We start from the raw sequence: 27,108 nt of genomic DNA, 5'->3' as shown, positions 1-27,108 counted from the left end.
ACAAAATATCATCTTGGGGGCTGCAATGAGCCTGCAGGCCGCAAAAGCGTCTGCCAGTCCAAAGACAAAGCTAGTCTAGAGGGAGGTTACGATAAACCGCGGTGCTTCCAAGTGATGGATGTGAAAATAAAAATGCTATCCCCTCTTTGCATTTTCGCTTTAATTACGACATAGAATAAGCGTTTTTTAAGTAGAAAATGAAAAATGCATATTGAGGTATTGAAGTTTCATTTTCATTTCGAGTCCTTTGATGCAGCTACATTTTGAAAATGAAAAAGCATTTCTGTTAATCCATTTTAATTGTCAAATTAGACATTTATAAATGAATTTTGCTACAGTTAAAACAGTGTTAAGAAACCTTTTAATAAAACAAAAATCCTTAATAAAAGTCAGTTAAAATATTCTGGAGGAGGAGCTTACCGAGGTGGTTAAAACAACGTACAACTAAAGCAAACACCCATTTTGTGAATCACTGCACACGTGATGGAAACCACACAGCACACTGGGACCCCCCACCAGACACAGCAGTCCACCACCTCAGCCTCCCACCTCCTGAAACAAGAATAAAATTGACTATTTCAATAAAAGACACACATTTAAAAATAAAGATAAAAAGGTGATTAGTGTTCAGGGGGGATGGTAAACCGCCCGACCACCGCAGATCAGCTGGTGAAGCCGCCCACAGTCCGGTGAGACGCCACAGCAAGGAGGGGTCTCCGTAAGCTGAGAGTTTCGCTCCAACCGGTTCCGTCGTGGCGGGGGTGACAACCCGGACAGAAATCACGGTTAAAAACAATAAAAGCAAAGCAGCAGCTTTAATCCCCTATTTGTGGGGAGAGAAGGGCGTGCAGCCAAGACACGTTCCTGAAAAAAAAAGGAAACAAATAGTTTGCAGGAGCCTTAACTGTACATGACACAGGAAGGCAGCTCAACAATCCTGTCACTGAGAGGAGGCAGATCACTCTTGCAGACTACTGCCGCCACGCCACAGATGTCCCAAAGCCTGGCCGATTGCTTGTTTACAGGGAACTTTGAACGAGTCTCCTCCTAAGTTCCCATTCCCTGTTTCAGATCGGGGAACTAAGTCTGGCTTACCTTACCTACCTGCTTCCACTTCCTGATGCCTTGATTTATGGCAACAACAAGAGTTCATGTCCGAACAGGGAGGAGGGCTTTTAAAACACAGCCACCAAATTAACATGTGTGTTGCCTGTAGCCTCATAATTAGTAGCACAAACATTTGGCTATTTTCCTAACCTTGAATGAAGAGAAGCTTCAAATCCTTAAAAATTTGTTTTGTGCTAAAATAGTCCATTTCTGAAATCTGTAGCATTATTATTTATGTCCTTACAAGTCTACCTTTTAGTCTCTTCCTCAAGTTTTATTTAGGAACTACTTAGGACTTCATTTCATCTTTAGTACCATTTATTGCCGTTTTAGCAGTTAGAATAGCAAAAGTCATTTTAGTTTAAGGAAGTTAGCTGAGTTTTAACAAATATTTCAACTTCTTGACATTTCTGTGTTAGCATTCATCACCATCTTCGCAGCTTCAGCTGTCAACTCTCAAATATGCATTTAGCAGTAAATAGAACGTTTAAAACAGAATTTTGTATTTGTTTTTACAGAAAAATCTGTTTACAAAACATTTTTTTTAAACAAAGAAAATAAAAATAAAATTTGTGTTACCAGTCGGGTCCAGACAAAATAAAGGCTGATCGTTATTCCAGTTAAGTTGATCCCCAGCTATCTCTGTTATTAGCATGGCTAACGTTGTTTGCATGGATGTATTTTATTTTTCTAGCTTGTCCTGTCCAACAGCTGAGCAAACAGATTAGAGCTGAAGGCCTTTTGTGTTGGACAGGTTTTACTATCACAAAAAGAGGTTATAGAACTCCATAAAAACAAGAGTGCAATTATTTTATTATCCATTTCTTACATTTAGTCTGTGTGGGGAGGGAGAGGGGAAGAATATGAGAGGGGGGGTGGAAAAGGATAAAAGGGAGAGAGGGGGATACAAGGTTATTGTTTTAATCTGCAACAATTATACCAGATCTGCTGAAAAGACAAATCTTACATCAAAGGTAAAATTCTGACACTAAGATGAGTGGAAAACATGTGTCCATCAATTTACTGTGGGTTAGGGGGAGGGATGAAGCAGACAGGGAGCAGTGTGCATGTGCACGTGCACGTGGGGGTGGAGATCCATGCATGCTGCCGACGTGAACCGTGTGATCATGAGGGGAACCAGATCCTCCTCAGCCCGTCAGACGAATTTTCAAAGGAATTAAATCAATGCTGCTGCATTAGTATATAATAACATTGTAATTGTTGTAATGTAGGTCACAGATTCACCATTTTCTGCAAACAATGTAATTCTGAGTCAGTGCTTGAAACTTTGTTAATAATAAAGTATGATATTCTAGTTGTAAACATCCTCAAAATGGTTTCTCCCATTTTCTATGGTATGTCCAATCAGGTCGAAAAATCTGGGTGTGACTGTCTGTGATTGGTCCATAGCCGTTGAACTTTCTGGAACCGGGTAGATTTCATTCCCTTTCACACGGGATTTCTGACCGAATGGACGGTTTTGTCAGACTTCTTTGAGAAAAGAAGCTTTAACCTCAAAGGATGGCCGTTTTTTCTGACGTTAGCTAGTCCGCCTATGGAAGAACATAAACTTGGGAGTATTTAGGAAAATGCTTGTGCTGTATAATTCTGTTGTGTAAATGAGTGTTGCATTTGTGTAATTTATTCCTGACTTAGCTACGTGTTGTAGTTATAGCTTTAACATCAAAGGATGGTCATTTTTTTCTGATGCTAGCTACCAAACGCAGCTGTTTTAATCGTTGCATGAAGAGAAGCAGAAGGTGAACAGAAGGTGAGGCAGCAGCAGAAAGTGTGATTACTCAAGCAGACTCTGGTTTGTTCGTTTGTGGGATTATTTTGCCAGCTCTTCGTCCCTGACTTCCCGCCTCGTCTCACTACAGACATTTCTTCAATAAGACTTCAACAGGATGGCGGTGGATGTAGATTATCGTCTGTGGGAATGGTTCACAAACTTGCACTCCGCTGCAGGTAATAAGTACCTGTCTGTTGCTGAGCACTTCAACTTGGACGACTTGTCGCTGTGGGCCCGCGATGGGGTTGGTTGATGGTTCTGGTTGTTTTGATGCAGACAGCTTTTCTCAGTACGATAAGTACAACCATATCTATATAAGCAAATCTTGGGGGGGGAGGTCTCTCAAGTCCACCTGAGTGACGATGGAGGGATGGTCCTTCTGGCTTCCCTGCTGTGGAACTACTCTGCTCTGCAGCTGGTGGAGCCAGAGGTCCAGGCGCCTCCTCCTGCGTCGCCCCGCCTGCCGTGCGGTGAGTCGCTCCTAAGGTGGTTGTGAGGGAGCACCCTGTGTCCCCTCCTCCAACCAACCCTTTTGAGTGGGCTTGCAAGGTAGGGAAGGCAAAGGTAAGCGTCAGCTCATTTCATACAAATGAAATGATTTTTCCTCTTTTAAACTTGTCCATGTGTTCAAGGTGAATCCAGCTTCCTGAAAGCCAGACCAGAAGTGGTGTGTGCAGAGCAGGTCTGTGGTCCATGGAAGGGACTAGATCAAGTGTCTACATAGTTCTCTTTTTTTCTTCTTATCCATAGAAAGCAGGTCAGTTTTAGGAAAAATAAAACCGCAGTGTGTTTGTTGTGTCCACATGATAACATTTCTGTGTTTTCTATTCCACAGGCTGCTCCTCTCCCGGTGTCGCCCGTGCGCTTCAGCCCTGCTATTCTGGATCTGATGGACAAATTTTACCCGTCAGATCTGGACTGTGCTGGAGCTGCTGCGCCTGTTCCCGCTGGGAACAAGGTAACTGTTTTGTCTTGATGCTCAGAGTTCAGAATAGCTTTATAACAATCAATCAATCAATCAATTTATTATTTGTATAGCACTTATAAAAGCCAAGGCAACCAAAGTGCTTAACATAAAATCAACTAAAATCACAAACAATACGATGCAATAAAGAAACAATAGGAATAAAACAATAAAATCAATTGAACAATAAAAGCAATAAAACAATAAAAGAATAAGATTAATAAAATGAACAATGAACAAGCTGGCCCACTAGATATGCTCACTGGAGTTAAAAGCCTGAGTAAAAAGATGTGTTTTTAAAAGAGTCTTAAAATTACTGACAGTTCTGGCAGACCTCACAGAAAAAGGGAGAGCATTCCAGAGTTTAGGACCTGCAACTGAAAAGGCTCTGTCTCCCCGAGTCACAAGCCGAGTCCTGGGAACCGCTAAAAGCATTTGATCTTCAGACCTAAGGACTCGACAAGGACGATAAACATGCAGAAGCTCAGAAAGATACTGAGGTGCCAGACCATTCAGACATTTAAAAACCAAAAGCAAAATCTTAAAAGTAATTCTAAAAGACACAGGCAGCCAATGAAGTGAGCGTAATATCGGTGTTATATGCTCACACCGTCTGGTCCCCGTTAACAGGCGGGCCGCTGAATTTTGAACCAGCTGGAGGCGGCGGAGCAGAGACTGATCTATACCACTGTACAGAGAGTTACAGTAGTCCAGTCTGGAAAAGATCAAAGCATGAATCACTTGTTGCAAAGCGTGAGGAGGAAGATATGGCTTGACTTTGCTAATTAGCCTCAAGTGATAAAAACTAGACTGGACTACAACACTGACCTGCCTGTCAAATTTAAAATGTCTGTCAAGGTTCACCCCAAGATCTCTAATGAATGGAGCATCTGAAGGGTCCAGGGGGCCAACAGCACTACAGCAGCCTGTCAGCAGGTCAGTCTTTCCAAAGACAAACACCTCTGTCTTGTTTTCATTTAGACAGAGGAAGTTAAGCTCCATCCAAGACTTGATGTCTGCTAAGCAGTTCTGCAATCTGTCGAGAACATCCGCTCCTCCAGATTTTAGGGGAAGATAGATCTGGATGTCATCTGCGTAGCAGTGGAATGACACGTTATATTTCCTAAAAATGGACCCCAGTGGCAGCAGATAAAGTGAGAATAAAAGCGGGCCTAAAACTGAGCCCTGGGGTACACCATATTTGAGCGGAGCCTCTGAAGAAGAGCACTGTCCTAGTTGGACAGAAAAACTCCTGCCACATAAATATGAACTGAACCAACTGAGTGCTGTGCCCTTCACACCGACAGAGTGCTCCAGTCGGGATAATAAAACACTGTGATCCACTGTGTCGAAAGCAGCAGAGAGATCTAAAAGAATTAAAACAGTGGAGGCCCCAGAATCAGCAGCTAGAAGCAGGTCGTTACACACCCTGAGGAGAGCCGTTTCAGTGCTGTGGCAGGATTTAAAACCTGACTGAAACTTCTCGAAGATATCATAATTTGTTAGATGCTCCTGCAGTTGTAGATAAACCACCTTCTCTAAAATTTTTGAAAGAAAAGACAACTTGGAGATCGGCCTAAAGTTTGATAGAACATTGGGATCCAAGTTGTGCTTTTTCAAAAGGGGGTGCACAACAGCATGTTTAAAAGCAGCTGGCACACACCCCGAGACAAGAGAGGAGTTAAGGAGACCAACTATCCAGGGGCCAATGGTATCAAAGACCTCCTTCAGGAGTCTGGGGGGAATGCAGTCACCTGGGCAGGAGGAAGGCCTCAGGTGTTGAACTATCTCAGAGATCTGGGAGACAGTGACAGGCTCAAACTGGTCAAAAATAGCAGGTGGGGGCGTTAAAACAGAGGGGTCAGGGGTACAAGGAGAGGGTAAAAACCTGACAGCACTGACTTTGTCAATAAAAAATGTTAAGAACTGTTCACAAAGTAAAACAGAAGGAGTCAGACAGGATAAATTACCAGGACTTAAAAGAGACTTTAAAGAATTAAAAAGGACCTTAGGCTTGCTGATGTTCTCAGACACAACATTTGACATAAACTGGGTCTTGGAATTTTTTACAGCAGCCTGATACTCAGTCAAGGAGTTTCTAAAAATCTGTAATGAAACATGAAGCCCGTCTTTTTTCCATTTACGCTCCGCGCGACGGCATGAGCGTCTGAGCGCGCGAGTATGGTCATTAATCCAAGGCTCCGGGGCCGGTTTACTGCGTTTAACCTTATATGGAGCAATGACATCTAAAATGCCCGTGCAAACAGAGCTAAAATCCCCCAGGAGTTTATCAACATCTCCATCCTGAACATCCAAGGAGCAAAGCTCAGAGGCTGAGAAAGCCGCTGAAAACTGCAGCGCTGTCTGCGCGTTCATCAGGCGGCGGGGGCGCGCGGGGGCGCGTTCATCAGGCGGCAGCGTTAAGAGATCAAAGTCAAATAAAACGGGCAGATGGTCAGAAAAACGGGCATCAATAATCTCCTTGACATCTCCATGTAGTCCCAGAGTTAAAACCAGATCCAGGATGTGTCCTTTCTCGTGCGTGGAGCTCTTCACTAACTGCTGCAGGTTAAAAGAGCTGATCAAGTCCAGAAAATCTTTTGTTAGTGGCTTGCTCTCACAACACACATGAATATTAAAATCTCCAACAATTAAAATCCGGTCATACTTTAAAATGATCTCGGACAGTAATGTTGCAAAGTCCTGAAGAAAGTCCTTATGGAACTTGGGCGGCCTGTAGATCAGCACGCAGAGAACCGGAGAGTCGCATTTCATTTCCATCAGCTGAACCTCAAAGCTGGAGAAACTGACAGCTGGCAGCTGCCGACACGAAAGGTGAGATCGGAAAACTACAGCAACTCCTCCACCTCTACCTGCAGCCCGAGGAGAACTGAGGAATCCACAGCCTGGAGGGAGAAGCTCTGAGAACGGCGTCAAGTCTCCAGCCTGAAGCCACGTCTCTGTCAGGAACATCATATCCAGCTCCCGGGAAGTGAAGAAGTCGTTCAGGATAAACGTTTTGTTTGTGAGAGATCTGGCATTGATGAGGGCCGATCTCACAAACACCTGACCCGCACTGAAGGATGAGGAGGCCCGACACAGTGGAAGAAGATTCCCGAGCTCCACAGCGCGTTTGGAGAACCGGCGTCGACGGAGAGAGAAGGCCGCTGCCGGCAGGTGAGCCTGGTCCACCGCTGCTTCGGGAACAACAGACAGGATCCAGCGCAAGGAAGCAGAACGATGCCGTTCAGAAGATCTCCGAAGGGCCTTAATCCTCAGAAGAACCCCACTCCTCTTTCCCCGTCTCCTTAGACGCCTTCCTCGCTGACAGCTGGGCGGGATGCGACGCAGGTAAACAGGTATTCCAGAGAGGAGCGGTGACGAGAATGGAGATTCATATTTAAAAGTCCGTTTAAAAATAAATTCCTGGTAATGCTCAAATTTGAGAAGAGCTTGGCGATCATAGACCAGGAGAGCAGATACAGGGTGCCAGCTTATTAAAAATAGTAAAAAAGCAACAAACAAAATTAGGAGCGGAGCTGACAGACGGCAGGCCGCACACACTGGCGCCATCATGCCACGTTATAACTGCTCCTAAATACTTTTTTCTGGTGTTTGTCATTATTCCTCAGACGTCTCATGCTAGGCATTGCCGGAGGGCTGTGGCTGCATCCCAGAGGGCTGCCCCCAGGTAAGAAGAGGACACATTACAGTGTAGATTGTTGTAGAAACAGATTTATAAATTAGATGTTTTTCATAAACATTTAATGCTGTGTATTTCTGTGTTCTTTTGTTTTTCACTAAGGCGGAGGTCCCCGAGCACGTGGAGGTGAAACCCCGGCCTTCACCTGGCAGGCGTGCCAGGAAGGAGAGGGTGCCGGCCCAGGTATAATGACTTTGTAGTTTTTTTCTGTCAGAATGCTGCAGCACCTAGTTCATGGTAAAAGTCTGACATTAAATACATTACATGTTTGTATGCAGGACCGCGTGGGGGTGACACCTAGGTCTCCTACCAAGGACGTGACGGTGGAGCGGCCTGTGGACCAGGTGAGAGGAGAAAAGGGAAAAGCTCAATATTGATGATGGTTTTTATTTATGGTCATTTTAAGTTTGACATGTTTGTTTGTGTTCCTACTTAAGCTTTTGTTGTGTGCTCCTTTATTAACAGACATGATTCTTGGGCAAATATGATCAAATTTATGAATTTGATTTTAGGTGTTCAGGTTCGATTTATGATTTAATACAGAAAAAGAACATTTATGTTTTTTCCTTGAAAGTAATGTTTTTTTTTTCTATTTTTCTAAAGGACCAGCATCAGCGTGGACGGCCTGCTGCAGGAGGTAAGAAGAGCAGCAAAGGTAAGAGCTGTTCTCCTTCCTGCATCTGCTGTGCGGTTCAGCCACGTTCAGACCCTGTAATCTTGTTTGGTTCCTCTGAAAGCTTTAGTGAGGTGGTTCCTGCTCCTGCCAGTTCTAGTGTTGAGGCTGTGTCAGATGATAGTTCAGTTGACATGGAGGTTGGTGTGACGTTTGGCTCCTCAGATGATGAGCTGGTAACCTCTGAGGTCCAGGAGCCTGGTCCTGTTCCTGCTGCTGGTACGTTAAAGTTCCCCAGCATCAGAGGATCGTTCCACCAGGGCAGTGAGCTGTTTGGGAGCAACAGTGGGCGGCAGTGCATGGCCATCTCTTTGGTGGCTGCTGCCAAGCACACTGTTAAAAGTGTGTTTCAGTGGGACAGTTGTGAGTTGGATTCTGTGCTGCTTGCTGGAGATCAGGTTTACTCGGACCTGCAGAGACAGAACAAAATCACTGACTCTGCAGGTTTTCTGAGAGTGACTGATCTTCCAGGTCAAGTAGTGGTAGATGGGGTTGAACTGTCCTGTGTTTTTGGGGAAGTTGTTAGTGGGGATGCTAGGATAGATTCAGGCGAGTTCATTGATGTTGGTGTGTTGGTTCCCCTGAAGGAGGGGTTGGCTAGGATGACGGCACAGTACAACACGTGTCTGCTGACGATGTGTGAGAACACGTGTGCCGTCATTGCTGAGAATGGACGCTGGGCTATTGTAGACTCCCATTCTCGCAGTCCTGAGTGAACAGGTGTATTATTTTGACTCTGTGGGTGAAGTTCATGACTCCCTGCAGAGGTCAGTCGAGGGCATTGTGTTGACTCAGTCTGAAATAGTTGGTGTGGTTCTCTTTTCTGCTTCAGAAACATTTGACCCTTTCTTAGGAAGTCCTGCAGAAAGTAACTCCCTGAACCTCTGCAAAGAGAGCCTCTTCCATGAAACTTCATTAGATGTCACAGTAGAAGCTAAACAGACAGCAACAAAACGAAAAATTGAATTAAAAAGTGATAATGCAGGCCCTTCAGGTGAAAGCCTGAAGAAAGTCAAATTGGATGATGTTGCTGTGGAGGATCAGGATGTCATTCTATATTAACCCTTTAAATCTGGATGTCTGCCAGGCTCTGTGCTCAATGTTAAATATTGAGTTCCAAAATTTTAATGCCCCACCTGCTCCTCCCATTGGTTTGTTAGGGCCCCCCTGCACCAACGAAAGAATCATTGGAGATGGAAATTGTTACTTTAGGGCCATCTCTCAGGCTGTGAGCGGATCCCAAAACAGCCACAGAAAAATTCGCTTAGCCATCGTTAAGCAATTGGAAGCAAACCCACATCTGTACAGCTGGGTAATTGGGCGAGAGTTCTCCTCTGTGGCTGAGTACATCATTAAATCTAGAATGTGTTTCATTAGAGTTTGGGCCACAGACGTAGAAATTCAAGCCACGGCTGATTTATTACAGTAGGAGGAAACGTTTTTGTATTGTTTGATGGCAGGTGGCTTCAGCACCAGAGCAGCGGTCGACAATTATGTAAAAACGCAATTTATATAGAAAATTGTGGTGGAACACATTTAGACTGTTGTGTGCGTTAAAGATCCACAACAGGACCGCTGTGCTGGTTGTTGTCCCTCTGCCAACAAACAACCAAAAACATATCACACGCGTTCACATGAAAAAGATGACATTTGTTCTACAGGCATAAAGACAACTTCCATAATTGACAACCAGAGCAAATGCATAAAAGTTGCTTCTAAATACTTGGTATACCAAAAATGACAACAAACAGCAAAAAAGTTTTAAGGAAAAATCTACAGAGAAAATGAGAGGGAACGGTTAAAGCACGTAATTCGGAAAAAATACATGAAAGATGCAAGTTACAGATGGAAAGTCAAGTTAATAAAAAGGAGGCAACTAAAAGTATCATATTTAAAAAATGAGGATTACAGAGAAATGTGAAAGTCAAAAGAGAAAACAAAATATAGAGACGATTCGGCTCACAGGACCAAGGTGAAAGCTCAGAGCATTGGCAAATATAAAAAAGATAAAACACAAAAACTTAAATTAAAGACTCCCACAGGGAGAATCCTGCATTCAGAAAGAGTGTCATAAGTAAGGTTCAACAGAAGAGGCAGTTGAATAAAAAGAAGGCAGAGAGTTTTCAGGAAGTCATGCAGGACTTCCTGAAAGAGGTGGAAAAAGGTCCAGAGTTTGTTTGCTGTGTGTGCAACAGACTTCTGCTTCATCACCAGGTTTTGCTGTGCGTCAGGGAGACGTACAGCAAATCTGTGAAGATGGCAGAGATTGCAGATGTGTGCATTAGTGAGGACTATCTGCACCGCTGCAACATGGACTGTGAGAGCCCGTGTTTGTTTTTAGGGACGGCGAGGAGCGCTCTGTGGATTTGCCACTGCTGTGACTCCAAGTTATAGAGAGGTCTGACCCCGCCTGAGTGGGTGGGTAACAACTTGGAGGTGTGTCCTGTCCCACCTGAGTTGGCCTGTTTAAATAGTTTAGAGCAGCATCTGATTGCACTGCATATACCTTTCATGAAGATGCTTGCTCTGCCTAAAGGTGGGCAGAATGGTGTTCACGGCCCAATCACGTGTGTTCCTGCCAACTTGGTGCCAATATTGCCTTTAGGAGGGATGTTTTAATGTATTTATGGTCATTTTAAGTTTGACATGTTTGTTTGTGTTCCTACTTAAGCTTTTGTTGTGTGCTCCTTTAGTAGCAGACATGATTCTTGGGCAAGTATGATCAAAATGCTTCCTAAGCCTTAAACTCTTGACCACTGCATTAATTAATTCATTTTTAAGTGTTAAGGATTGATTTATTATTTATTATAGAAAAAAGGGAAAGTCCAAATCACGTTTTTTTACTTGAAAGTAATGTCTTTCTTTTCTCTTCTTTTTCCAGCAGCAGCGTGGACGGCCTGCTGCCAGAGGTAAGAAAAGCAAAGGTAAGAGCTGTTCTCCTTCCTGCATCTGTTGTGAATGTTCCACAATGAGATAATGGAGATCACCTGTCATGTGATTTGAAATAATCATTCCTGGAAGAATGTGATAATTTAGTTTAATGATAATGTGCAGATAATGTTTACACTTTATCTGTGATATTAGAATGATTTCTGGAGTAAAGTTATTGATTGTTATTGCTTTTTATTAATTTTAATAATCTGCACTCATGATGGTAAACCATAAATAACTGATCTGAATTGAACAACCGGATAATTCTGGAAAAATAAAAAGTTTAGTAAAGCATGATGGGGATGGGATTATATACGTTCACTTCTTCCTACTTCTAAATAATTAATGAATTTCCTTTAGACAAACTTAATATTTAAGGGTTTAAATGTGTCATATACTGTATTTATGAGTGCTAATATCTCTATTTATGATTAAGAGTCATTAGAACTGTATTATTTACACTTGTTTATGGATGTATTTATATTTACTAATCAATTCATGATTATCCTAAGTTTGATATTTATCTATGACTTTCTTCAGGTAACTAAATGCTTTATCATCAAACTAGTGACAGACAAACATCTGGATCAGTGTGTCCCGTTTCTTCTGCACATCTGGATCCTCCATGAAGAAAATCAAAGCTGCTGCAGAGCTGTTCCAGCACCAAACACTGGGAGGAGCACTGAGCTGAAAGAAACAGCAAAGAGTGTTTGAGGGCGGGAGTTTGTGGAGCGACCTTTGACCTTAAAGAAAACTGAAAGAAGAAGCTTTGAAAGTGGAGGATGTTCTGCTCAGATGAAGCTCTTTGATTCTGTCTGCAGATGAACTGTGGCTGCAATCACAGGCCTTCATGCACACGCTCACACGCGTTCACGTTCAATCCAGCGTGTGCGTGAAGGTTGAAGGCGTTCTAACGGAGAGCTTTGAGGGGGAGGGAGGAGTCAAGCAGGGCTGCCAGCAGAATGCATGCTGACAGGAAAATGTGAGGCCACGCCCACTGAGAAGGAGCCTGTTGCAGGTTCCAACAGGAACCCTGTGAGAAACAGCATCTGCAGCTGAAGGAAAGCAAACAGTGTTTTCTGTCACTGAATTGTTCATCTGTCATCTCCTCTGGGAGGACCCTCCTCTACATCAGTGTTTTCAACCTTTTTTGAGCCACGGCACACTATAACCTTGACAAAAATCCTGCGGCACACCAGCATCCCAAAAAAAAGAAGAAGCAGAAACTCAAAGTCTTTATTGATTTACAGTCCCTCCATGATCTCACATGCATTTTTGTGATAATTGTGGCAGCAAAAGCAGGAAGTTGCAGCTGTTTTTTCTAAAAGATTAAATAAAGGTTAAGTTAAAAAATGTATAACTGTGTGATGTTTATTCGTTGTGGTTTCAAGACGTTTAACAAGGACGACTCATTGTGCGCTGCGGTGCTGTAACTTTAATCCAATGCATTATGGGAGATGTAGTGGGAAAACGGCAGCAAAACGGCAGAAAGACTAGCGTCTCTGAGCTTCATAGTTTTGTTCACTTGTTCCACGGTCTGATCCCGGATACTGTGGAAAGTTACACCGTTAAAGACGAGCTTTAGCTGGTATTTTTGTTGGAACTGAGAGACTTTTTGAGCCAGGAAATTGAGACAAGAAATTGTTGTAGGTCCCCTTTACCCCTTGCTTTGTTCCGGTGGCGCGCCTCAGTTCTGTGCTGTTTCTGTATGCTTGTGTGAATGTTTAGTCCTAACTTCTGAGTTTTCATACTTTTCCGCTGGCCTGATCCTGCACACTCAAGAATGCGTTTAGTCCTTATTTTCGTGTTGCTATTGCTCGGAGATGTCCGGAAACTTCTCGGGGTTAGCTGCTCCAACGCTCCTGTGACCCTGGCTGGAGCCCAGCGACACGTCTACCCCAGGGAGTCCTTATTAACGTTATGGCACGGGGAAATGAATGCTGCGAAAAAGAGGATGCCGTGGAGGCGTGCGGCAGGCAGCGGCTCAGGAGAAGAGGACACCGCCCACCTCTGCCTTCAGTGATCCTCAGCAACGTGTGTGGACTGTCAAGGAAAGTAGATGAACTAAGGATCAACAGTCGGTATCTACATGAATACAGGGAATCATGTATGATCGTGCTGACGGAAACCTGGCTCCGCGAGGAGACACCTTACAGCTGCATTGAACTGGATGGATTCACCTGCGTGAGAGCGGATCCTGACCTCTCTTCTGGCAAATCCAAAGGTGGGGGTATTTGCATATATGTCCGAAATGAATGGTGTAGCCAAATTACAGTTAGAGAAAAAATGTGCAGCCCTGACTTGGAAATGCTGTGCATCTCGTTATCCCTTCTTATTTACCAAGGGAGTTTGGCAATATTATAGTGTGTGCGGTCTACATCCCCCCGAGTGCGAACACATCAGTGGCCACCAGTCAGTTGGCAGACTGTGTGTATAGACGTCTTCAGCACACTCCAGGGGCCCCCGTGTTCCTACTAGGGGACTTTAACCAATCACGGCTCGAGCATGCTTTACCGGGGTTTCATCAGTATGTGAAATGTGCCACACGTAATGAGAAGGTCCTTGACAAATGCTATGGGAACATTAGAAATGCCTTCAAAGCTAAATCCCTCCCTCCCCTGGCGAACTCTGACCACACAACCATTCATCTTCTATCTACCTACAAAACTCTTCTAAAATCTTCAAAACCTATCAAGAAATCTGTGACCAACTGTACTGACTCTGAGAGGTTGTTTTTCCTGCACTCACTGGAGTGTTTTTCATGACCTGGAATTGAATGAATCAACTGAAACTATCACTGATTATATTCATTTCTGCATTGATGGTATCGTTCCAAAGAAAGTTGTCAAACATTTCCCTAACAACAAACCTTATGTTACAAAGGAAGTAAAAAGTTGCATAAATCTAAAAAAGCTTGCTTTTAATAACAATGATAATATTGGATTTGGACATTGCTATAAAAAAGCTAGAAACAAACATCGTCTTGACATTGAGAACAGGTTCAATGCCAAAAACACCAAACACCTATGGGACACCATGAAAAAGTGACAAACATGAATTCTGTCAAAACACAACCAACTACTATGAATAGTGCAGACAAAGCAAATGAATTGAACAAATTCTTTTTGCGATTCGATTCACATAACGCAGGCCACATGGCTGACATTGATTTTCTTAATCCGGGTGAATGCAGTCCATGTACTGAGCTTATAAATCATGACTTGGTCATCAATACTTTTAGAAAAGTGCCAAATAAGAAATCAGCAGGTCCAGATGGTTTAACATCATTCCTGTATAGGAACTGTTCTGAAGAACTGTCAGAAGCTTGGGCTCCAGTGTTCCAAAAGTCAATTCAGAGCTGTGAGGTTCCTGCTCTGTGGAAAAACTTTACCTTTAGGCAGACGTTTTAGAGGAGTCAAATACAAAACAGTCCGATTCAGATCTTCATTTATTCCAGCAGCAGTTACCCTGCTGAACAAGAACTGATTAGCTGTATCTGCAGAGGGAAATCTTTGTAGAGCAGTCGCCTTAGAAATAACCAAATTGTTCTTCCCACTTGTTGTAAGCAGCTTATGTATTTATTATGTTGGACTCCAGTCCTAGTTTTATTAGTTGTTGTCTTTTATATAGAGTTTTGTGTTGAGAACAGTTACTGGATTTTATAAAAATAACTTTTAGCAATGTGGTTTTAAGGGATCTCATTAAACATTTTACAAATTTTTTACTTTTTTCTATTCGTGCTCTCGACTATGTGGGTCAGGCGTGGGGGGTAAATCTGTATACTCTGTTTTTATCTATCTACTATGTAATTGCTTCATGGTCTTTATCATGTATGTGATGTGCGAATGCTGAAGTATGTTGTAACAGTTTGAAGCTCTGTGGCCTAAAACAAATTTCCTCTGAGGACAATAAAGTTTACTTTACTTTACTTTAAATTGAAAGCAGCAATTTAACAAGGAAGTGAAGACTTTAACCACTTCTGATTGGTCAGGCTGATGACATGTGATTAAGCCTCCAAGAATGATTGGTGGAGACAGTTAAAGGGCGGGACTTTTCTGAAAACAGCTGAAGCTGCAGCTAACTCGTGGTACTGTCATTCTTATCAAAGTGACTTAAATAGAATCAAATAAACACAAAGAAAAAATAATTTTATGATCTTTTATATTCCTAACAACTCAGTGTTTTATCAGGGTCTGTTTGGATGAACAGAGAGCTGATATCCTGGAGATGGAAAATGTTTTTAGATCAGTTAATGAGGGCAATTTCCCACGGCACACTAGTGTGCCGAAAACATCACAGTTCACAGTTCACCTGTGTCGTCGCTCGTTCATAGTTCATAGTTCACTTCATCACAGATGAAGTCCCGCCTCCAAGTGTCCATGTTTGTACTTCAACCTTCTGCAGGTTGCAGAAGGTTGAAGTACAAAATGTTGGTTCTGCTTCTTTCTGATTGGTCAGAACCTTCAGACCCAGAAACCTCTGCTTTCTTCCTAGAACGTCTGGTTCTGCTGCTTCCTTCAGTTTCTGCTTCACTTCCTGTCAGAGCAGCACTCCCACTGCATCAGGATGAAGAGGATCCACCCTCATCTTCATCCTGTCTTCATGGATCCAGAGTCTGCAGGACGATCCACAAACATCCTGCAGCATCTGAGAGGCAGATTCACCTCCAAGAAGACTTCTGCATCATCCTGTCAATCACTCTGAAGCTCCGCCCCCTTCCATCACATCTGCTGTGTTCAGAAATCAGAGATGAATCCTGATCAAACCCTCAGAGCCCAAAGCATTCTGGGAGATCATCTACACCTTCAATTCAGATGAAATAATTGGATCAGAGTTTTTGTGAATTCACTTAGTTTCAGTTCAGAAAAATTAGAGAACATTTTGAAACCAGAACCTGATTGGATCCAGAACCAAGACGAGGAGCTGAGATGTGGATACTAAAGGGAAAAGATCAACATGAAGCTTCATCTTCTCTGCATCTTCCTCACAAACAGCAGCTCAGTGTGAGGAAGAGGAGCCACCGGGTCAGAGGTCATGTGATCAAATCTAGCAGAACCATTCAGGAGAAAAGCTGATTGGTCCATAGCAGAAGCCTGACTGAAAGGAAAGAGTCTGCAGAGACCAGAAGAAAAAGAGGTTTTCTTTCCATTTCTCTGATCAGCTCATCTGAAGACACAAATCTAAACAGTGATAACAAACAACAACGATCAGCAGAATCAACACAACATGAGGAAGTGATCTGTTCTTAAAGCAAAGCAGAAGAGAAACAAGCAGAATCACTGATCTGAGCTGCAGCTGCTTCACACGGTGAGAAAAGACGACTCTTCATATCTTTCAGGAAAATAAAGTCTTTGTTCATTTGTTTCTTTGTTTCTGGAACTTTGTCTTCACTAACTTGACTGTTTCTCTCAGTGTTCAGAGAAGACATCCTTCCTCTGCAAGCTCTGATCACTCTGCTGTTTAACCCTTGTTCTATCCTAGGCACTTTAACATTGGGAGTTGGGTCATGTAGACCCACTCTGAACCTTTTTTCTTCAATGATTTGTGATCTTCACTGGTGTCCATGGATTACATGAAATCTTTCCACCTTTATCCACCTTTGTCATGGTAGGAATAACACGTCAATATAAGGGGGGGGTCAGCTCAGATAGCACAAGGGTTAAAGATTTGACCTCATTACTGATCAACAACTGAGGATCAATTCTCACTCATTGATCAGTTTCTGTTTTACTGATTGATGAAGAAAATGGAAACAAATTGTGTTTTTATTGATGATTTTCCCAGAATAAACTGTTGATGTTCACAGAAGTGAAAATGCTGACTCATCAAAGTGGTTCAGATCAGCTGACTGCTGCTTCCTGTCAGAACTTTCCAGAACCAGACAGAAGAAAGAGTTTCTCTCAGAAACACAAACCATCATGAAGCTCTGGAGGTCAAAGGTTTCAGTTCTGACTCCAAACCTGTGTGGAGGTCAAAGATCATGAGAAAGTTTCTGTTGGAGCTTTGACGGGAAGAATTCATGTCTTTCTTTCTTTTTTCCTGATTCTCTAATTTCTCTCTGTTTTTCTTGATGCTTCATGTTTCCTGAAGTGTAGAAACAGGAAGTTTGTTGTTTCTTTGTCAAAGTGACTGAATGGAAATGTTGCTGCTGCAGCTCCATGTCTCCACCTGGTGGAGGGAGAGCAGAAGTGCAGCAGCTGATGGCAGCTTCCTCTGCCTCCCACTGCTGTCTGACTGCATTCACCTGAACCTGAGAGGAAACACAAGAGAAGAGCCAATCAGTGGAGGAGCAGCTGATCTGTTGGTGAAGGAGGATCAGAGCTGATGATGATGAGGGTTTCCTCTGCAGGTGAAGGAGGAAGGTGTGTGTGAGCTGATGTGGATCCAGTCAATCCAGCAGCATGGATCAGTGGGAGGAACCACAGGAGGGAGCCCCTCCCTCTAGAAGCAGAGATGGTAACCATGACAACCAGAGCAAAGCTCAGAGGTGAGATGAAGATCTCCAACTGTCCACGATATTCTCCATGTCAGAGCTCAGGACTCACACCAGCAACCTTCATTCTTCACAGGAACCAACCTGGACCTGGATCTGGATCCAGCTGGGGGTCCATGAGTGACAGATCAAGGGATGTTAATCCTAACTTCAAGAACATCCATCCAGGAGTGGAACGGTGAGTGTTTGTCAGAGTTTTTGGAGGCTGGATTCTAGTTCAGATGATCAACAGTTTTCAGATGAAGGACTTGAGGTCTGGTTCAGTTCTGGATCTCTCTGATCAGACTCACTTGGAGCATCATGTGTGTGATGAGATCTTTTCAGTTGAGTCTTCTGAGAGTCTCTGAGAGACATCAGAGATGTTGGAGAAGAAAACATGTTGACTGCTGACTCTGACTGACAGCAGCTCCAGTCTAATGAGAAGAATCACTGCAGACTCCTAGGATTCAGATTTTCATGCTTTCCAAACATCACATTGTTCTAGTTGGACTTTCTGCTCTCAGAATTTCTCCATTTCTACATGGAGAATTGGAATCAGCTTTTCTAGAAAAAAGTCTGGATTGACTGACAGAAAATGCTGAAAGCTGGAAACTGTTGATCCAAACATGTCATGTTATTCCAGACTAAACAGCTCAGTCTGTGTTCATGTCAAAGTCCATCAGCTGTTCATGAAGAAGCAGATCCTCCAACACTCTGATGCTTTGGTGTTTGCAGAGGTCAACAGGTCACACAGAGAGTCCAGTCTGCAGCCTCCAGCTGTGGATCCATGAAGAGTGACTGGTCCAAAGGTCATCCTCCAGACTTCAGAACTGAACCAGGACCTTCAGACTCACAGTAAGAAGCAGTTTCTAGTGAACAAAGCAGAGTTCAGCTCTCAGCAGGAACAACAATGTTCTCATCAAGAACATCAGCTGATCCATCCAGGAAGGTCAACCATCTGCTGTGAGCGCTTTAGGTCTGAGAGGAAAGAAAAGAGTTGGACAACTCTGGAGGACACAAAGCTCAGTCTGTGAGGATGAAGCAAACAGCTGAACTTTTGTAGCCAGTTAACTAGAATCCCACAAGACTCTTTTTAAAGCTAGTTATAAGGGCCAAAGTTAGTCTCAGAGGAAGTGCTGAATAATGACAAGCGACATTAAGATGCAGAAAATGTTTATATATTCATATTTGGTTTACAACAGAAAATAAACAAACAAAAAAAACAATCAGTTCAATGTAGTGCATCTGCTGTCCATCATCCAATAATGTTAATAAATCCACTCCAAGAAGTTCAGTGCAAGCAAAGTTAATAGCATAAATCCATCACATCCACATATGGGGGTGTAGGTGTAAATGCCTCCTACTGCCAGGATGTCAGCTTGGGAAGGCCTGAAAGTAAGGCCAAACAGCATCCATCTTCTGTATGGCCTGCAAAGAACCAATAACTGACTTTTTGTAATGGAAGAGCACATTAAAGTAACACACAAATTCCGACAAATAAACAACTATAGTTCAAAAACAGTATTCCAAATCAAGAATAGCCAATACATTCAGTGAATACAACCCAATAAAGAGTGAATCCAATCCCAACCATCAGTGACAAAACGTCAGCATGTCAAAACCCACGTGTGCACAAAACAACAAAACACCACATAACCCGTTCAACAAGACGAGCTCAGCTAACGCCAGCACCAGCTGATCCGCCTGTGCACATAACTGAGAGTGTTTAATAAGAATGACACCACAATATATACAAAACACTCACCAGTTCCCACGTTACTCATTCACATAGCGCTACTCATCACCCACCCGCGTCTCATGCATGCAATGATACACTGTAAACCCTAAAAGTTGTACTGGCTCATAACTATTAATGTTACACAATTTTAATGTCATTTTGTAGTCGATTCAACTATAAAGTATTAAACTCTATCAACATTTTTTCAAATTTAACTTAACAGTGCTCAATATTTTAAAGCTTATTTGTATATAGCACTCAAAAATTTTAAGATCCTGAAGTAGCGTTGTGACGTCATCACGTTCTGGTGGGAGGGTCTTTTGTTTTCTTAACGTTAGCTCAGGAGGCCATGTTGGATTTGCTGAATGCGAGTATGCGACGTTTGAAATTGAAAGTTGTGATTTCGTCCTGCTTCAAGACTCCTTAACCTCGTTTTTTTTTCCATCTGCCTCATCGCTGATGTTTTCCTCAGTGGCGCCATCTTGTCTTCAGCCCTGATTTAATTTGGTAAGTATCGTTCACGGTTTATTTTGAATGAATTCTTTAAAAATGCTCTTATACTACCGTAAATGTGGTTTACTGTTGTTTAAACATAGGTGTGTTACGATCGTTTTGGAGCTTAATGTGACAAATGTTCATTAGTTCGTCAACAGATGTATGGCGAGCCGAACCCAAAATGCATTTCTTCCCGTAAGTTACGACAGTGACAGTTTTTTCAGAGGTAGAAATGATCTGATATGCTGCAATCACACTAAACGTGATCTGCGTGCGAAATTCACGTTGGAGACGAACCTATCAACACAGTGTTGCATGTCAGCTTCTGAAGTTGCGTTGAGGGCACAGTCATCGGCAAACAGGAACTCTCTGATGCTGTATTTCTTAACCTTACTTTTAGCTTGGAACCTCCCTCCTCAGGTTGAACAGATTCCCATCCGTTCGGTAATGAATAACAATTCCAGTATAGCCATTTCTGAATGCATCGACAGCATGGCCGAGAAGAAGTAGTAGTAGGCTGAAAAGAGTTGGGTTGTATGTCAAGCGAGTCATCCACTTCTACTTGTGGCAAGCGTTCGATGGCTTCATCGTTGATGATTGATGGTCGATTCAAGATCCTGTCAAAGTGTTCAGCCCACCGTTCTAGTATGCGCTGCTTGTCGGTGATCAGGGTTAAGCCATCTGCGCTGAGAAGTGGTGACGATCCGGATGAAGTCGGGCTGTACACTTCTTTGAGACTGGCATAGAAGTTTTTCATGTCATGTCGATCAGCATAGGCCTGGATTTCGTCAGCCTTATTCCTCAACCATGGGTCTTGTATCTGGCGTAGATTTTGTTGGACTACTTTGCGAATAGTGTTCAGGGTGTCTTTTTTGCTAACGGACATTGGGTCTTCATGTAGCGCCTTAAGGGCTTTGTGTTTCTCTACAAGCAGATGTTGAATCTCCATGTTGTTCTCGTCGAACCAGTCTTTGTGGCGCCTACTTAAGGACCCAAGAAGCTCTGTGGCAGTGGACTCCAGGCTTTCTTTTAGCGACTCGGCAAGTGATTCTGACACTATCCTGCTCTTCAGTTTACAGATGTTTATGCGCTTGGGTGGTTTCACGCCTTGCGGCGGCCGCTTTGGTGGTAGATGCTGCTGGTAGATGTGGAGATTAAGTTTGGAGATGATGAGACGGTGGTCCGTCCAGCAGTCTGCGCCACACATTGACTTGGTCACCCGTATGTCCTGCCTGTCCTTCCTCCTGACGATGACGTAGTCAATGAAATGCCAGTGTTTAGCGTGAGGGTGCATCCATGATGTCCTGTTTCGGGTAGGGAGGCAGAATACAGTGTTGGTGATGAGGAGCTCATGATGTGCACAAGTCTGCAGAAGGAGGAGGCCGTTGCTGTTGCAGCTGCCAATGCCATACTTTCCGATGATTCCCTCCCATGAAGTACTGTCAGAGCCGACTCTGGCATTGAAATCACCGAAAATGATAAGTTTGTCGGCCTTTGGAACAGTGGCAATGGCAGTGTTGAGCTCTTCATAGAACTGGTTTTTAGTTTCCTCTGGGTTGGTCATAGTGGGCGCATAGACACTGATGATGGTGAGGTGTTTCTTCCCTTGACATAGAGGTAGTTTCATAATCATCAGTCTGTCATCCAGGCCTTTTGGAAGACCTGATAGTTTCTTCACCAGAGTAGTCTTAATAGCAAAACCTACCCCGGCCTCTCATCTGTCGTTGCCACTGCGGCCACTCCAAAAAAAAGTGTTGCCTGATCCTCTTTCGCATAGTTCACCTTGGTCAGCCAGTCGAGTTTCGCTGAGAGCTGCAATATCGATGTTGTATCTTGCAAGCTCCATGCCAATGAGAGCTGTTCTACTGTGGGGTCTGCTGTTTGCAGCACTGTCCAGGAGAGTGCGCACATTCCAAGCGCCTAGTGTAAGGCGAGTTGTTTTTCTTTTATTTCGTGTTTTTTCTGTTCGACCGCTGTGAAGGGGTCCCTGCCAGCCGCGGTATGCTGGCCAGGAGAACATGGAGCAGGCAATGTTTGGCGCACCCTTTCTAGCTCGTTCCTCCTGCTGGGAGGTGAGCAGTGCTGTCCTGAAGAGGACTGCTCAGTCACTCAGGGGGCTGCCGAACCACTATGCTGCTTCGTTACAGCGTTTGAACGACCCTGTGGCCTAACCCCCCTTTGTGCAGGGTCGCTTCGCCGCTCACCCATCGCCACAGGGCTTTGAGGGTTGTGGGATGAGATGGGGATTGATGATCAGATGACATTGCGCGGAAAGTTTGATTTAAGTGAAGAAGAATTGCGCGTCGTCGACCTCACTCTCTCGTCCGTATCCATCTGGGTCCAGTGGCAAGACGCAGTCAAGACAGCTGGAGATGGAGACAGATGCAGTGGATGACCATGGTGTCCTTTTCATGCCTCACTATGCCCTGAGCACTCCACAAGCGCCCTGCTGGAGCTGCCCTCCTGCCCATTGAGAACAGATTTGTAGTTTCTTCCGTGCACTCCGCCACATCCAGTCTTTACACGCATGGGTAGGCAAGCCCAGCTCGCCGAGGGTCAATGACCCGGCGGCTACTCTCACTTGGTTTAGCCGGCTTGTCGAGACCGTTGCCCGGGGTGTGGCTGCTGTCCTATGCTAACAGCTACTATGAGCCACAAGTGAGAGCTGAGTGTCAGGTGGGGGCCAATAGCTGGCGAGCTACCCGATAAGGGCTCGGCAAGCAACACCAAGCCAGAGGTAATACCCCCCCTCCCCGAACACCCCATACACCCCAAAGTGTTTCCACTGCCATGTATGTGCAGACACTTTGGAATATTGTCATGTCTTTCTGACAATATATTACAATAATACAATAATGTTGCATTAGCACCTTTCCATCATTTGAAACCATGAAAACTCATCTGTCAAGATCTGAAATGGATTTATGTAGAGTAGATGCAGTCAGAGGAAATTGTGTTAGTTAGTAAATTAGTTTTTACATGTTTGTGCAACTTAAAGCTGCCTTTTTCTGAGACTAAGTCCACCAAAACAGACAGGAACTGGCCAGTTTGGTTAGGATTTATGACCTCCAGGTGAATTTCTAATGTGCATAATTCAAAAACGGATAACAAATCATTTGTAAACAGCTGTAAGAAGCCAAGGTGTAACTTGCCTTAAAAATGACTTTGGGTCTTTGACCTGAAGTGGATCATGCCATGAACACTGTATTGTCCTCTCACTAGAAATAGACATGTAGAAAAGGTATCATTTTATTATTTCTTAAAGTTCCTTAAGTAAATATTGGAAATGTTTGCTATGCATTTGCTTCAACGGTAATGGATATTTCTTTTTATTCTTTTAGGACCAGCGTGATGTGAACATGAGACGGGCACCTGTCCTCCTTGCACTTCCTGTTTATCTGCATGAAGATTCTTCAAGACCTATACTGTAAGTGCACACGACTCCCTGTCAATGCTTTTCTCTAATCCTTTAATATTGATTGAGATCTTATTGAGTGACATAATAAATAGGCAATTGTTTGTAGTATGTAAACTGAGTGATATCTTTAAATGGTTTTAAAAATAAGACGGAAGATGAAAGGCGAACATCAGGGACTCTGGATTGGAGGGAGCGGGAACCTTTTCGTTTACCTTTTCTGCTCCTGATCCATCATTATTTGAATAAAGAAAAACGAAGCTTTAGTCTTAAATTATTTTATAAATGTCCTCCATTTTCAGAGAACTGCTAAAGAACTTTTTAAAAACACAATTTTAATTGGAGTTGGTCCTTAAAGCATCACGGCCAGTTGATTAAAAGCTAACAGAATGTTAGCATGAACAGATTCACATTGACAGGTGGCAGGAATGTCAGTTTTGGACATTAGTGTGATGAATATCGTTGAGGGTCTGAACTCATCTGTGTTTTTTGTTTTTTATCTTCCAGAATACCAGACCTCACAGACACTGCCGTGGTTCTCTCAATTGACGCTCCTGATGCTGCCGTCAGTGGTCCCACAGATCTGGCTGACTGATCTCTTCTACTCTTCGGGGACATCTATGCTCTGGACCTACAGCACCCCAAAAAACTTGAACTTGACTTCACATTTATTCAGAACAATGTCATGAGCCATGAGGACGGCAAACCACTGAAAGGACATTTATTGACGCTGAAGAATGTTTCGTTGAGTGAGTCTCCCAGAATGGACTATTTGTTGGTTTAAGTGTGCGTTTTCTGCCGTACAATACAAAACCAACACTTTTTGTCAATATGTTGTGTGGCACTCTTATAATGCAGTTTCATTTCACTGATTGTTTCTTCATCCTCTTGATATTTGTGCTGTGTTTTTTAAAGAGCAATTTAAAAAAGTGTATTAAGCAATCACTATTGTGTGGCTTTCAAAGTTTTAATAATATAACTTAAAAACTATTGCGTAATCTGTTACACCAGTGGTCCCCAACCACCGGGCCGGGCCGTGGGAAATTTTGGCACTGGGACGCACAGAAAGAAAAAAATAATTTCCATTTTATTGTTTTTTTTCAAAAAAATGTTTTATTTTGAAAAGTGAACGGATTCTCTCTGTTACATCCGTCACACTTAACGCACATCAAAGTCGCGACACCAAACATCATGTGATACACCCCACTAAAATTAAACCCAAACAACCAAAATGAGCAAAAAACAAACTTTTTTAGAAAGCTGCTTTGACAAGGGGAAATGGGCCAATGAAGGGACAGAAGAGGAACTTGCACCCGCTAAAAAAGGGAAATCTGCCTTTAACAGGCAGCGGTAAACGTGCCTTGCGTTGCACCTCAACCCCCTGGCCCCACCGGTCCGTGGTAAAGTTGTCGTGCGTTGGACCGGTCCGCGGTGCCAAAAAGGTTGGGGACCACTGTGTTACAAAATAATTTTTAAGTTCAGTCAACTCGCTAAGGTTTACAGTGTAGTTCTCTTCGTCTGACTTCCGTCAACAGAACTGACTGCGCATGCCCCTTTATAAAGCCTATGGCCTGCGACAATCGCCCAAACTCTCGCGAGAGCTTTAAATCTTTACATCATAGCAGTGGATGGGGTGACGCTGCAAAGCATGTCAGGGTTACACCTTTCTCTGAGCTCAGTCCAGACATGAGCTCCAAACACAGCTAACGCATCATTTAGACCTTCAGATGGACTAGATCTGCTCTGGTTTACACCTGAAAATACATTTGCTCACATTCAGCACAGCCTGGAGCACACAATAGAACTACCATTTTAATGATGTAACCCACTCCATACAGGATCCACACCTTTCTACCCCGAAGACTCTGCATTGTGTTATTTGTTGTTGATTAGGGGTACCCAGTGAGGCAGGAGTCGGGCACACGGTGATCAAGGTCCTGGCTCAGACCGCGCCGTGTATTTGGTGTTGATGCTGACAATTCCACCTTCCAAACCATAAACGAACACTCCTTCTCAGTTAAGGTCATTTACAAAACCGTAGATGCAAATTTAAAATAAGGCATTAAACAGAACTAAAAAAGAGGTACGTTTTGTGTTTCATCAGCTGCTAAGCATAGAAATAAAGTGCATAGATAACTATATAGCAAACAATAAAAAGCTGACAAGCTCTTTTTAAAACAATGAAATAAACTCCAAAAAAAAAAAAAACTTTCAGGTGGCAACTGAACATCTCAACACAAATAAATTTTTGCATAAACCTCATAACAATTACTTGTGGTCAAGTTATTTAACTAGGTTGCAGAGGGTGCAATCTATAGTGCTTACCTTCCAAACCATAAATGAACACTGAGTGAATTCGCGCCACACAGAGTCAACTACCCCCAAACCCCCCCTGGCTGCAGCCTGCAGAACTGCACAACATAGTGGAATGCTGGAATGCTGAGGAATGTGTACACGCTGTGGAATGTTAACCCCGCCCACATTGAGCCCGTCTTCTTCTTTGGTTTTACAAGTTTCCATGCGCAATATTGCCACCTACCGGTTTTTAAGGAGTTTTTCCTTACCGTGAAGGGGGGGTCTAAGGGCAGGAATATCAGTTTAGTTAAGTCTGTTTTGTTAAAGTTTAGTATTTTCCTAATGCATTCTTTTTATTCATGATCCCCTTTTTATTGTTTTTCATTGCGCTAAATAAAAAAATATATTTAATTGAATTAGAGAATTTATACAGTGATTCCTGTCTTCTTATGCCTTTTACAAGTTTCCATGTGCATGTATTAGGGAGTTAATAAATTCTGTCTGGCCTCACAGACTCAAAAAAATAACTCATTGGATGAACTCAATTTAATTGTGGGCAGGATTTCCATCCAATAAATATGAGTAACCCCACCTCAAAGAAGATTCTTCCATGTAACGAAATATAATCGAGTTAGTCGAACTCAATTTTATCAAGAAAGGCAAAGGAAAAAGATCATGCAACAAAAGTCTAAAGCCAGATTTGATCTCAAAACCTTTGTATTGCAAACCCACTGACTTATCCACTTAGCTAACACTCCAGTGACAAAATGAGGCCGCCGGTATTAATAAATAGATTCCTTTTTTCTATAAATGACGCTCTTCGTGTATCGTCTTATTGGGAGAAGCCGAGTTGAAACGATTTCATGCCACAGTTTCGTTTTTTACTTGGAAAAAACGAACTAAAGTTTTCACTTTTGAAAAGTCGAAGGATTTGAAGGACTAAAAGTCATACCAGGTATTACATTAGATGAAGGAGTAGAACATTTTAATAGTTCAATGGTTAAAATAGGTGAAAAATTGTAGCCGTAGACGGCAAAAAGAATAAAGAGAAACAGGAAAACAGCATTCAACAGCATGCCCCTTACTTGAACTCAATTATTTTGGATTACTGGAGTTATAGGGGAAACTATTAATACATTTTGTGTTAGGTCAATTAAATGTAGATACAATCTTTTAAAATAAATATTTTTAAATAAAACAAACAGAATTTTATTGTGTTACATGAAAGAGGGGCTTGAATCATTTCTTTAATGATACATAAAAAAAATTGCACCATTCAAATTTTCCTCCCCTCTGTTCTCTTCCTTCCTCATACAATTCACAATGACACAAAATGTGCTCCACTGATTCTTCCCCATTCCTGCAATCACAACTGCAGTGACAAAGGTGAATCAAATGCACGGGCTCAGCGTGGGCGGGGTTAACATTCCACAGCGTGTTCACATACCCCAGCGTTCCAGCATTCCACTATGTTGACCAATTCTGCAGGCTGCAGCCAGGGCTTACTCCACAGAGTAGTACAG

The 27,108-nt window shown here is 43.0% G+C and overlaps 3 protein-coding genes across 5 annotated transcripts in view; 2 read left to right on the top strand and 1 right to left on the bottom strand.

The window, feature by feature from the left end:
• LOC144988956 (NACHT, LRR and PYD domains-containing protein 12-like) overlaps window positions 1-27,108 on the bottom strand; it is a 254,086-nt gene that overhangs the window by 1,178 nt on the left and 225,800 nt on the right. The window lies entirely within an intron of this gene.
• LOC144988990 (NLR family CARD domain-containing protein 3-like) overlaps window positions 1-27,108 on the top strand; it is a 204,704-nt gene that overhangs the window by 115,431 nt on the left and 62,165 nt on the right. The window lies entirely within an intron of this gene.
• Window positions 1-27,108, top strand: part of LOC144989075 (protein NLRC3-like) — a 97,902-nt gene that overhangs the window by 67,887 nt on the left and 2,907 nt on the right. For 2 of the 3 annotated variants that reach the window (XM_078941001.1, XM_078941002.1), the window contains exon 5: window positions 18,378-18,497. In XM_078941001.1, the coding sequence (XP_078797127.1) occupies window positions 18,378-18,497 (120 nt within the window). Of the gene's footprint in view, window positions 1-16,421; window positions 16,478-17,519; window positions 17,658-17,739; window positions 17,842-18,377; window positions 18,498-27,108 lie in introns of those variants that run through there. The other variant, XM_078941006.1, reaches the window with a different exon arrangement.

The sequence above is a fragment of the Oryzias latipes genome, chromosome 2 (assembly GCF_053564925.1).
Source record: "Oryzias latipes strain Hd-rR chromosome 2, Olatipes_Hd-rR_3.1".
Taxonomy (NCBI): domain Eukaryota; kingdom Metazoa; phylum Chordata; class Actinopteri; order Beloniformes; family Adrianichthyidae; genus Oryzias; species Oryzias latipes.
This window is presented reverse-complemented; position numbering and strand designations above follow the sequence as displayed.